The following is a 13546-nucleotide window of genomic DNA, read 5'->3' on the forward strand; positions in this document are numbered from 1 at the left end:
CAGTAAGTATATAGATTTGAACACAATTAACAAGCTTCACATAACGGGCATATGTTTAATCCTGTATTCAATAATGACAGAATACATATATTTGCAAGCTCACCAAATACAAAATTATCACACAGTAACCCATAGTACAAGCCTCAACAAATTTCAAATAGAGACAACCAAGATGGCACAGTAGGTAAACGCTGTGTTTACCTTCTCTCACAACCACATCAAAATTAAAACTAATTTACAAAACAACCATGATTGAGACTCACCTAAAATCAAGCTGAACTGAAGCCTTTCAATTAAGCGTGTGGAGAAGAAGCCACCTCCAGACTGGTAGGAAGGGCGGAGACATGCAACGGGCTGGTCCTACACACATGTGTGACCTTCAAAGATCGGGAGGACTTTTTCAGCTGTGGTGGTCCTCCCTCATCCCCTTGGTGAGCGAGGGAACCCAGCTTCACCCCATCCCAGGGTTTCATGCTGGGGAGAGAAGTCCCCATAACTTTTGGTTGTGAAAACCAGCGGAAATTGTGACTGAGTGAGACAGTGCGGCTGCACTTCCAGGAGCTCCTCTTAAAGGGACTGTGTGTGAGCGGTGCCCGGCTCGCTCAGTCGGTAGAGCATGAGACTCTTAAAGGGACTGTGTGCGGACTTACCCACCAACAGAATCACTCACTCTGAGCTCCAGCTCTGGGGCAGCAGCTGGAAAGCCAGCAGGGACAGATGGTGGGGAACTGAGCTGTCTGGCTTGGGATGGGACTGGAGAAATGGCTTTCTCCTGGACGGGGGAGCTGGTTGAGGCTATTTATTCTTTGTTGAGCCCTCCCCCTTCCCTGCGTGCGAACACAGGCAGCGCCACATCTGAGTCTCTGCCCGTTTGTTCACCACACCCTGGTGATTTGAGACCTGGCCCTGCCTAACTTTTGCACACCCAGGCTGTTTTCAGTGGCTTTTTCGTGCAGACCGCCTGCTTTGGCTCAAGCTTCAGACTTTCCTAGTGTCTCTTAAAGGTTCGCAGAACTCAGACAAGCAGCATCTGGCTTGAGCGTGTCCTGTACCTCCGGTTGAGCAGCCCTAAGCTGGCACTAGCGGCAGCTGGACTTGGTTTGCATTTTGGCCTTTCAAGGCGCTTCCAAGTACAGCACAGCGGCAGCCATCTGTGGATTTCTTTGTGGCTCCTGCTGGATTGCTCCAGGTGGGGCACAGGCTCTGCCTAAAATAGACCTACAGCGGATCCTGTCCAAGGTGTTCTGTGGTTGGCACTCCCAGTGGCCAGCTTCAAAACAACCTGGAGCATCACCCAGCCTCCTCCAAGTATGATATACCCAAGGGGCGGATTGGGGAGGCACCAGAGTCCTGCTGAGGCAGATCCTGCTCTGTAGGGTCAGCCCTTGCACAGCAACCCTTCTACTGTAGTCAAGGCCAGTCCTCACAACCAGTGAGCTCAAGGGTCAGTCCCTCCCACTGATGTGCAATTATCAAACAAGGCTCAACTACAAGAGGAGGGCACACACAACCCACACAAGGGACACACCAGGAGCATGTGGCTCAGGTGACCAGAAAGACTGCACCACTGAACCCCACAGCACACCTACTACATAAGGCCACTCTACTAAGACTGGAAGACGTAGCAGCCCTACCTAATACTTAGAAACAAATACAAGGAGGAAGCCAAAATGGGGAGACAAAGAAACATGTCCCAAAGTAAAGAACAGAACAAAGCTCCAGAAAAAGAACTAACTGAAATGGAGACAAGCAATCTATCAGACGCAGAGTTCCAAATACTGGTTATAGGAATGCTCAATGATCTCATAAAAATGGAGATGAAAACCATAAAAAAGAATCAGTCAGAAATAAAGGATACAATAATTGAAACAAAGAATATATTACAGGGAATCAACAGTAGATTAGATGAAGCAGAGGATTCAACCAGCAATGTAGGAGATAAGGTAGTAGTAAACACCCAACCAGAACAGGAAAAGAAAAAAGAATCCAAAAAAATTGAGGAGAGGTTAAGGGGCCTCTAGGATGATATCAAGTGTACCAACATTCATGTTATAGGAGTACCAGAAGGAGAAGAGAGAGAGCAAGGAATTGAAAACCCATTTGAAGAAATAATGACAGAAAACTTCCCTAACCTGAAGGAAATGGACATACAAGCCCAGGAAGCCCAGAGAGTTACAAACAAAATAAACCAAAAGAGGCCAACACCAAGACACATCATAATTAAAATGCCAAAGGTTAACTACAAAGAGAGAATCTTAAAAGCAGCAAGAGAAAATCAGTTAGTTACCTACAGGGGAGCTCCCATAAGACTGTCAGCTGATGTCTCAACAGAAACTTTGCAAGAAAGAAGGGAGTGGCAGGAAATATTCCGAGTGATGAAAAGCAATGACATACAACCAAGATTGCTCTACCCAGCAAGGCTGTCATTTAGAATTGAAGGACAGATAAGGAGCTCCCCAGAGAAGAAAGGAGTTCATCACCACCAAACCAGTATTACAAGGATTCTTAGAGGGACTTTTTTAAGATGGGAGGGGGGTTAAGGACAGGTGAAAGGGGGAGGGATTAAGAAGTACAAATTGGTTGTTATACAGTAGTCATGGGGATGTAGGTTATAGCATAAGGAATATAGTTAACAATACTGTAATAACTAGGTATGGCATCAGATGTGTACTAGATCTATCAGGGTGATAGATGGGAATGGGGTTGGGGGCAGGGTGAAAAGGTGAAGCCATTAAGAAATACAAATTTGTAGTGAATACAGTATAGGGAATATAATAAAAAATGTTATAAAGATCATGTAAGGTGCCAGATGGGCACTGGACTTATCAGTGGGATCACATCATAGACTGTGTAGACGCCTGACCAATGTGCTATACACCTGAAGCTGAAGTAGGATAATATTGAATGTCAACTATAACTAACTATATAGGTATATACAGTCACAGGATGTGGAGTACAACATAGAGAAGAAAGTCGATGGTATTGTAACAGCTATATAAGATGTCAGAGGGGTAGTAGCTTGGAAGGTGGGTTATCACTTTATGAGGGGTTTAAATGTCTAACTATTATGTTGCTTTGTACACCTGAAACTAATTAAAAAATCAGTACAAATTGGTAGTTACAAAATAGTCCCAGGTATGTAAAGTACAGCATAGAGAATATGGTCAATAATGTCTCAACAACTATGTAAAGTGCCAGGTGGGTACTAGACTAATCGATGGGATCATTGCATAAACTATATAAATGTTTAACATTCAGATGCTATGCACCTGAAACTAATATGAAATAGTATTGAGTATCAACTGTAATTGAAATAAATAAGCAAATACTTTTTTAAAAGACAAAAAATATTAATACTACACTATTATCTAATATAGGTCCATATAAAAATATCCCTGATCATCTCAGTAATATTCCTTATAGATTTTTTTTTCTGTTCCAGGATCTGGAACAATTGGTACACAAATCTGATTTCTGTTCAATTCAATCCAGAATCATAGGTTGTATTTAACTGTCACGTTCCTTTAGCCTCATTAAATCTGGAACGGTTCCCTTGCCTTGTTAGTATTTCAAGATGTTGTCATTTTCTAAGAGTCCCTGTTTCTACATGATTAGATCCAAGTTTGACATTTTTTGTCATAAATATCACATAAGTGATGCCGTGTCCTTCTTAGAATATCCCGCTGGAGGCATGTGATGTTGGTTGGTTTCATCCTTGGTGATGTTAAGTTTGACCATTTAATGTCTGCCATATATTTCTTTTCTTTTAAATTAAAGTTTATTTTGGTGACAATTGTTAGTAAAGAGTATATTTCTTTTAAAAGTTATGTGATCCCAAAACCATAAGCAACAACAAAAGAAGTGAATTGAACATAAAAATTCAAAACTTTAATTTTGCATCAAAGGACTATCAAGAGAGTGACAAGACAACCCCCAGAATGGGAGAAAATCTTTGCAAACACATATCTGGTAAGGGATTATTATCCAGAGTACATAAAGAACTACAACTCAACAACAAAAAAACTCAATTAAAAAATGGGCAAAGAGAAGCAGCGGGATGGCTCAGTTGGTTAGAGCGCAGAGCTCATAACACCCAGGTCGCCGGATTGATTCCCACATGGGCCAGTGAGCTGCGCCCTCCACAGCTAGATTGAAAACAATGACTTGACATGGAGCTAATGAGTCCTGGAAAAACACATTGTTCCCCAACAAAAATTAAAAAAAAAAAAAAAGACAGGCAATATCAAATGTTTGGGAAAACGTGGAGCAGATGAAATTCTTATACATGTCTATGGGATGTAAATTGGTATATCCACTTTGGGAAACTGGTTAAAGAAAGTGAACACATGCACACCCAGCAATTTCTCTCTGGGGTCATACTTAGCAGACATGAGCACATATGTTTACCAAAAGACATGTTCTAGACTGGTCATAGCAGCATTATTCATAATAGGCAAGCAGATGCTCACCAACAGTAGAATAGATAAACTGTTGGTTTTATTGTGGTTCATTCACACAGTGGAGTAGTATACAGCTCTGAGAATGAATGGTCTATAGCTACACACAGTAACGTGGACAACTCTGATAAACAACGTTGATCAAAAGAGGCCACATGTCTAATTCCATTTATATAAAGTATAAAAACAGGCAAAATTAAGCTACTGTCTTAGAAATCAGGATAGCGGTTCTCCTTTTGGGGGGAGGGCAGTGACTGGAAGGGGACACAGGGAAGGGCGGCTTCTGAGCCATTGGTCATATTGTTTCTTAATCTGGCTGCTGGTTATAGGTCTGTGCTCTTTGTGGATATTTGTTGTGCTGTTCACCTGTGATTTGTGCACTTCTCGGTATGCGTTGTATTTCAGTTTTTAAAGTTCACAGAAATTGAAAGGTTCATCATCCAGTCTTCCATCGGACATTTAGTGCGTGCCCACTACGTGTCAAGCACTGACCAGGAACTGGGACCACGCAGTGAATCCGAGCATCCCCGCCTCCTGTTCCTTCATCCTGATTGGCTGCCCTTCTGGCCAATAGAGGAAGAGTTCACTGCTCTCTGACATCCCCTGCAGCATCAGCTAGCTGCAGCTTCCTCAGTTCGGTTTGTAGGCGGCGCTGTGAGCTCACCAACGCCTTGGTCAAGCGCAGACCTGATCCCCACCCTCTCTCTGATTTTTCCTGATTCTGAGGAATGGAGAGAGAATGTGCTCCAGCATCTCCACCTTTTTTGAAATACTTTTGTGGATTTTTTCTGCCTGTGCCTCTCTCTCGTGCTGGTCCGGATCCCCAGGACTCTCGTATCTACTACTCGTGCTCTCTGGTTGGTATGACCTCCAGTCCTAGTCACTGGGGTCGCTAGGGCACTGCTTGGGAAAGCTTGACAGCAGCCCAGACCGGCAGTCGGCACTTCTTTCTGGAGGCTAATTGTTCACCCGGTTGTTTATTTATCCTGGAGTGGAGGCTAGCCGGGTGCTCGGGGCGGCTGCCCCCAGGGAAGCCTGCTTCCTGTCGTTGGCTTGCTCAGCTGACACCCACCCTCTTGCGCACTGGAAATAGCTGCAGAGATGGGAATGCCTTCCTTGATGGTTCTGCTTGTTCATCCAGGGGAACCCTGCTGGAGTCCCTGCCTTGTGCCTGGACCTGTGCTGGGGACATCATTGGTGACTGAAATAGTCCCAGCTCTGTCCTCTCAGGGCTCACAGTCCGGTGGGAGAAAAAGACCTATCACTAGACAGTCGTCAGGGCTTGGATGGAGGACCCAGAGGGGTTGTGGGAGCCTAGAAGGGATGCCTGATCCAGCCTGGCGGATCAGGGAGGGCCTCCTGGAAGAAGGGACATCTGAAATAGCATCGGAGAGGTAGGAGTTAGTTATCGGTCAAGGACTGCGATTTTTTAGCTACCATGTCCAGTGCCTGCCATCAACCCCTTTGTTTAGCATTGGATTTTTTCATTTTTTTATTAACACGTATTTATTGTGGGCCATTTGCCAGACTGAGTAACTAACCAGAGTCCCTGCCTTCAAAGGGCTCACATATAAAATGGTGATACCAATACAGAACTTCATAGCACTCTGGTCGAGTGCTATGATGTCATTTATTCAATTGTGTGGATTTGATTCTTAAATCTGCTATTTACTAGCTATGTAATTCCCTATGCTTTAGTTTAGAGTAACTGTAACCTACTCATAAGGTGTTGTGGAGGATCAAGTGAGTTAACATGTTTAAAGTGCTTTAGAATGGTGCCTAGCATTCTAAATGTTTCCCGTTTTTATCAAAGAATGAGGACTCAGACCAAAGTGGGAGGCCACCCTGAGGAAATGACTTCAATCTGAGACTTGAAGAATAAGGTGGAGTTGATGGGCTTCAGAAAGGGGGGAGAGTGAACCTAGTGAGTGAGCCCAGTTTTCTTCTTCGGGTGCTGTCAGTTCACAAATTTGCCAAGATTGGAAGGTCCTAGAACACTGCTTCGGAGTTATAAAGACATTAATTGGAGGTAGGGAAATCCAGTGTCCCTTGCCCCCAGTCTTTCCGGTGTTCTCTTGGCGATCTCAAAATCACTTATAAACCAGGGTTTGCAGTGGCAGCCTAAAGAAAAATCTAGGCCACACTTTGGTTTGGCTCACAGTGCTTAAAACAAACTTTAAAAAAATAAGTCACTAACATCTAAAAATCAGATTTCACGCATTAAACGTGCTAAATTTTTAAAAAGGTCAATGGAAAAACCACGATCAGTAACCAGAGAACTTTTATTTAATGGGATGTTTTAAAACTTGAGCGCATGTAATTTTATCATCTTTTATAGAACAAGGCATGATTTTCACGCTTTACAAATGTAACTCATTTAATTCTCACAGCAACCCTATGAGGGAGGCAAGATTATTATTCCATTTTATAGATGACGAGACTGGAGAAAGAAACGCAAAATACAATATGAACCATACATAGCGTCTCTTCATGCATTCCATAAATACTGTCTAGGCGCCCGGAACCCTCATCTTCCACGATCCGTACTTCCGGAGGGATCCCAGAGGAACCCCTCCTCCGTAACTTCCCATCACTACTATTTCCCCTCCAGGCGCCCAAACTGACATTTGATTTGCAGTCATTTGCACGATGCTGACTTGGAGACCAGGGTGCAGTCGGGACCCGGCCCTCGCCCCTCTTCTGGGTATCAGGTGGTCACAGAATCCAGAACAAGTTGTATTAAAGCGCGCGTTGCCTGCAGATTTCCTACACTGCAAGGAGAAAGAGCACGCGCTCTCCCGCCCCGCCCCTTCCTCGGGAAACGACTAATTGGGAGGCTGATTGGGTTGAGGCGGGTCACGCCTCCGAGTGCTCCCCAATCATGTCCCTCGCTGGGTGCGCTATCAGCTACTCAGCCCCTCCCCACCTCCCCACGTTACGTCTCTCCCTCTCTCCTCCTCCGTTATCCCGGGGGCTGCGGCTAGCGCGGCAAACCCACCTACCCTTGGCTCTCATTGGCTGCTCAGGTCCCGCGCGAGCGAGATCGCGCCCTACGCCCCCTCTCCCGCCCCCAAAGACGGGCCATGCCTCTCCCTTCCGACTTTCTCCGAGAGCCAGCGTGAGGGGATCGGCTGCTTCTGGCGCGCGCATGGGTGCGCGCGCCTCCCGCGGGCCACTCCCTCCGCCTCGTGCCAGTCGCCGCGGCGGCTGGCAGCGGCCCCCGCGCACGCGCACTTGCCCCCCTGCCCCACTCCTTCTGCCCGGTCGCGAGTCTCCTCGCGCTGTCTCGCGCCGCAGCCACTGCAGTAGCGGCATTTTCTTGGGGCGCACGCGCATTGCGCCCTCCGCGGCGGTTCCCAGCCCCAGGCCGCGGCGGTGGCAGTGAGCCCTTCGGGCGCGCACGCGCTCTCTCACTTCTCACCCTACCCCGCGCCGGCTGTCTCCTCGCGGCGCGCGCCCAGGGGCCGTTATCCTTCTGCAACGGTCCCCGCGCGACGCACGCGCAGTAACAAGGGGGAGCGCGCGGGAGCGGCGGCCGCAGGAAGGAGGTGCCGCCGCCGCCGCCGCCGCCGCTGCCGCCATTGCTAAAGAGGGAGGGAGCGAGCAAGCGAGCGAGGCTGGTCCGCCCTCCCCTGGTTCCCGCCCCTCCCCCTTCCCCTCCCCGCCCCCCGCCCCGAGGGAGAACCGCGGCACGGCAGAAGGAGGTGGAGGAGGCGGAGGAGAGAGCCCGCGAGGGAGGGTCTGCCCGGCCCCCCGCCGCCGGAGCCGCTGCCGCCGCCTCTGCCGCCGCTGGAGGAGGAGCAGCAGAACATGGCGCCGGGGCCGCCGTCCCCGCTGCCGGGATCCCGGAGGCCGGGGCCGCGTTGAGGGCGCCTGACTGGTGAGTGCGCGAGCTCGCGGGCCCTGGCTCCGAGGCTGGGCGCCGCCCCGCTGCGGGGTCCAGGGGGAGGCGGGGACGGCGGGGCCCGGAGCCCGCGAACAATGGAGGAGCTGGAGGGGGAGGGGAGGGAGCGGCCCCCCAGCCCCCGGGCCCCGCCGGCTCCGCAGCTTTGCGCTGCGGCCCGGCCCGAGGGGCCCGGTTGCCCTTCGGACGTGCCCCTGACCCCCACAGCCCTGCTGTCCCCGCGTCTGCCCCCCATCCTCCGCCCCACTGGGATCTCCGTGTCTGCCTCGCCCCCCCACTTCACCACTCTGTTTCCAGTTCTACGCACCCCCTTCCACCTTCACCCCTCCTGGACTCTGCAGGGCTCAGGGGACCCACCTCCTCAGTGACCCTTCTGCGTCTCTTAATTCTCGACCCCCACTTTGAGATTCGTGACCCCTCGCCTCCCCTCGGATTCCGCTCTCCCCACCCCGCGGACCTGTCCCCTCCTTTGACCTGCCTGCTCTTAAGCCTTCCTCTCAGAATCTCTTGCCTCCCCAGGAGCTGTCCCTCTAGGACCTGTGGTGCCATCTCCATGGAGGCCCTTCTGAGACTCTTGTTCTAGGCACTGCTGCCCCACGTCTTCTTCTTGGGCTTAATTTCACTTCCCTCTTGGGCCTTACTGGCCCCTCATGGCACCTGCTGCACCCCAGGGATGCCCCTGGTCTCTCTGAGCCTCCGTGCTTCTAGTCCTGTCTCTGCTCCTTCTCAGACTCTGATGCACCAGCTGTCTCCTTCCCGTCTCAGTTCTGGCTCCCCTTGGCCATTCAGCCCTTGCCTCTCTTTCAGACCTTTTCGCTTCCCGGCTCTGCCCTTTGGCCAGTCTCAGCTCTTGCTGTGACCCCTAACCTGCTTGCTTTCTGACTCTGCCTTCCACGAAGCAGTGTTGTCCCTGCCTCTGACCGGGCTGCTCAGCCGTCTCTGCCTAACCCAGCTTCCCCGCGGCCTCAGGCTGCCCCAGTGTTCTCCTTGAGGTTTTCTCTCCCCACCTCCTCATTGGCGCTCTTGAGCTGTTCCATTCATTTGCTCCCCGTTTCTTTGACCTGTCTCCCTTCCAGGTCTTCGCGTAAGACATGTGTCCATCCTCCTCTTTGCTTCAAGTCCTCTCCTCTCCATTTTGGCCCCTCGTACACTTGTCCCTTTGCCTCATTAAATCAGCCATAACTTCTCTCTGACTCACCTCCCCCTTCCCGTTCTGCATCTCACAGACCTGTCCCAAATCCTTTTTGCACCTGCTCTTTTCATTTGTTCCTTTCTGCCCTGTCTTCTCTATTGAACGTCTTTCTCCCAGCTCTGCCCCTTTTGGAGCTGTCCACTTGCTCACCTATTTTTTTGTACCCATTTTAACTTTCCTACCGCTGTCCTCTCTAGGAGGCGTCCTTTTTATCCTTGGTCATCTTGTAACTGCCTCCCACTTCTGCTGCCTCTGAGGTCTAAGCTTCCCACCTGACCTTGTCTCCCCCCACCATTTTGATTCAGCTATCAATCTCCACTCTGTCCGTTCTTGTGTTTGTCCTCCCCTCTTTGCCCTCCGTCGTTTTTTTTTTTTTTACTTGGGGCAGGGGAACAGGACTTTATTGGGGAACAGGGTGTACTTCCAAGGGCTTTTTTCCAAATCGTTGTTGTCCTTTCAGTCTTAGTGGTGGAGGGCGCAGCTCAGCTCCAGGTCCAGCTGCGGTTTCTAGTTGCAGGGGGCGCAGCCCACCATCCCTTGCGGGACTCGAGGAATTGCACCGGCAACCTTGTGGTTGGGAGCCCACTGGCCCATGTGGGACTCGAACCTGCAGCCTTCGGAGTCAGGAGCATGGAGCTCTGACCTCCTGAGCCACCGGGCCGGCCCCCCTCCCTCATTTTTGTACCTCCTTTTTTAGTCCTCTCCCCAACTCTTCCCAGTGGTAGAGACGTTTTCTCACCCGGTCCTACCTGTCATCATCTGCCTCCCCACCTCCAAGTCCCCTCTTGGAGCCTCCTGAGTTCTTGGGTGGATTCTCCCTCTGTTTTGAAACCCCTCTCCCAATTCTGTTCCTCGTTGACTTTTTTCCTCCCTGATCTTTCCTTTCCCCTTGTATCTTACCAGGCTCCTTTTCATCCCATTTAGTTCCTATCAGACTTGGTTCTCCCAGCTCCCCTCCCTTGACCTCCCCATTTCCCACTGAATGTTCCTCCTCTTCAGGCTTGCCTTCCTCTAGTCTCCGTCCTCAGCTTTGGAGGCCTCAGCTTTGGAGGGAAAGGGGCTACGTTGGGCTGCGGGTTCCCTAGGCTCTGATTTAGACTGCAGATTCCCTCTGTGCCTGATCTTGAGGGTTTTATCCTGAGGGATCCTGTGAGATCTGGGTAAATATCAAGTGGGGGCTGGTTGATTGGTTACTGCTCTCTGGAGTCTGGGAGTGTACCCCCCCCATTCTCCTTCTTCCTGCCCCTTCTATCAAGGTTAGTGGTGGGCGTAGATCTCTTTCCAGTGCCCTGTTTTCTTTCCCACTCCCATTTTGCTCTCCAGCCTCTTCAGTTCCCTGGGCTTTGCTGCTTTGTGTCCTTGGGAAAAGGAGAGCGCAGCTGCTCACAGGTCTTCCTTCTCTCTCTCCCTTTCCCTGCCCTCTTCTCGGAGTGATTGTAAAGAGAAAGTTGTACCCTCTCGCCCCTTCCACCTCCAAGCCAACACCCCGTGGGAGAACTTAGGAGTGTGCTCCTTTTTTTTCCCCACTCCTGGCTGGGGAAATGCCAGTTCGCTAGTTCTCCCCAGTCCCACCAGGGGTTATAGACATACGTGGTATTTACTGCTGTGGGTCTGCAGAAGAGTCCCGCCTTGCCTAACTGCCCCTGGTTTGCAGTGTGACCTTTGGAGGGTTGGGGGATGCTGGGCTTGCTTCTCTTCCACCTCTGCCCCGGGAAGGCTCCAGCTTCCTGGTCTTCCAAATAGTGGAGGCCTGGATTTGGAAAGCTCTTTGCGGTTGTTTGTTGAAAGAGAGAGTGCCAAGTGTCACTCAGATTTCTGCCCTCTGGTATCGCAGGCGCTCCCAGCCACAGGAGCTGAACGCCTCTGGGCAGAGCCACACTGGATGGGGGGGGAGGGGCTCAGTGGTGTACAAGAGGTATGTGAGTGGGCCCTGACACTCGCCAAGCCTTTTGAGGGACCTGATTTGAGAGTGAGAAAGGAGTGCCAGGAACTGGCTGATTTGATTGGGTTTTTGGTCTTATTACCTGGGAAATGTGTCTTAGCTACCTTTCCTTGAGCTGTTTTCTTCAGTGATCTGATGTTAGGGGTGGGGTTTAGGAAATTCATTCAGAGGAAGAGGTAGTTTTTACAGAAAAGCCTTCCAAGCATTTTCCTTCCTTAACTTAGGAGAGGGAACCTTTTGCATGTTCTGAGTTTATTTATTTTATTTCTTAAGTAAATCACAAGCCTGCCTTTTTTCCCCTGTGGCCTAGGGCAGTTGCATATTAAAGCAGCCATCCAGCTGTGAAGAAGCATTTACTGGAAGGACTTTATTTCTTAACTGAACTATGATCAAACTTTGTTTACTTCAGGACTTATTCAGAAATAGTTCTGTGTGAACACATTTGAAATAAAAAATGAGAAACGTTCACTGTCATCCACAGAATTGGACCATTGACTCATCACGTGTCAGGGCATCTGTGTGTGAGACAGTGAGGGGAACTGGGTACTAGATCCATCTGGCTCTTTCAGCTTCTAACTTCTCAGGACTTTAAATCTTCTGACAAGCAGAGGCTGGTAATTTTAATTAGCTATGGCATGTGTCTTCACCATGATTGACTTAAAGAATTTTGGTTCATTTCCACTGGTTTCTGTTCATTTCTGAATTTTGTGAATCATGATTCTCTGAATTGATTTTACAGTTTATGTTCCCCGTGTTGGTATAAATAGTTGTTTTGTTTTTTTATTCTTAATGTGGAAGTGGCAGCTAATTAAGAATAAAAACAACTGTGTATGCAATACCGCTTAAATTGTGTTCCAGAGTTTTACCATCACTGGCAGCACAGAAAGTTTCTGCAAGCCCAGAGCCTGAGCTTACATAATAGGAAGAGAGGAGATAGACAGACAAAGAGCTGATTTTTCTTCCTGAACTGATAACTGATGTTCCAGACTGTCAGACTTCTCGGATGGTAGCAGAGGCTCTAACCCCAGCATCAACATTTGCTTTCATGATGGAATTGGGTGCCACAGAAATCTGTGGTGGGTAGCCTTGGCCTTCTGGACCAGTTAATGTGCCAGCTGGGGGCTGGGTGTGGAGCCTGCGATAGTGGTAGGTGACTATTTTCAACCTAATGACGTGTTCAAGAGCTCTTGCCCTGCCTTAGAAAATCTTGTAATACTGGCCTGATCAAAGTTCCTCTCATCTCTTTTTTTTTTTCAGCCTTCCTTTTTGGCTCTGTTCCCCTTCCCTTACCCATCTCCCCTTTTTTCTTGGTATGATGAATTTTTCTTGGCTTGGTCCATTTACGACAATAAGAAATAAAAAAATAGTCATTCCTCTTCAGACCAGGCACATGAAAGGTGTCCATGTGCACATCCAGGAGCCTGATGGTAGCTTTCGAGGACAGAAGGCAGTCTGGGAGGAGTGAGGGTTGCACAGGTGACTGTAAACCACAGCCTCATACTGGTATGTGTTTGGTCAGCCTGTACATGTTGGGGAAATATCACGTCAACACAGTCGGAGATTGAAAAGGTGAGAGTGGCTGTCCCGAGTCGCTGGTCTCTGCCTTCCCTTTTCTGTCTGCTGTGGGGTTTAGAGAGGTGTTAGGCCTCTTGCAGGGCCTTCCTGTGATTTGCTGTAACTATTGTCATTCTCCACCTGAAGGTCTAAACAGTGTCTTAATTTACCCAGTCTGGGACATTTTATGGATCATCTAGTCCAGTTGTTTAAATTGTTCACACTTTATGAAATAGATCAGTTTGGAGATTCTCTGCTTGAAGGGGGAGGAAGGTGACTAGCAAAAATCCATCCCTTGGCTTTGGAGCAGCCCAGTTTGAACATCAGTGCCTCGTCAGGCCTTCACGTGTACAGACTGGGAGTGGTGGCAGGCTTCCTGTAATAGCTGAAAGAGTACTGGACATACAGGAGGGACACCTTCTGCTCTAGGCCTTACCCCAATTCCTTGGAACGTTGGACAGATCTCTCTACCTCTCTGGGCTTCACATTTGTATTCT

The 13546-nt window shown here is 49.2% G+C and overlaps 2 protein-coding genes across 2 annotated transcripts in view; both read left to right on the forward strand.

Moving 5' to 3' along the window:
* The window catches only part of LOC308489905 (orphan sodium- and chloride-dependent neurotransmitter transporter NTT5-like), a gene marked incomplete at both ends in the record, with an annotated part of 28277 nt that extends 20511 nt beyond the window's left edge, over positions 1 to 7766 (forward strand). The window contains 1 exon segment of the mRNA XM_081031522.1: positions 7484 to 7766. Within this exon segment, the coding sequence (XP_080887648.1) occupies positions 7484 to 7766 (283 nt within the window).
* Positions 7738 to 13546, forward strand: part of ARHGAP35 (Rho GTPase activating protein 35) — a 121912-nt gene continuing 116103 nt past the window's right edge. The window contains exon 1 of the mRNA XM_081032357.1: positions 7738 to 8337. The gene's annotated coding sequence lies outside the window, so the exon portion shown is untranslated. The remainder of the gene's footprint in view (positions 8338 to 13546) is intronic.

The sequence above is a fragment of the Rhinolophus hipposideros genome, assembly GCF_964194185.1.
Source record: "Rhinolophus hipposideros genome assembly, chromosome: 21".
Taxonomy (NCBI): Eukaryota; Metazoa; Chordata; class Mammalia; order Chiroptera; family Rhinolophidae; genus Rhinolophus; species Rhinolophus hipposideros.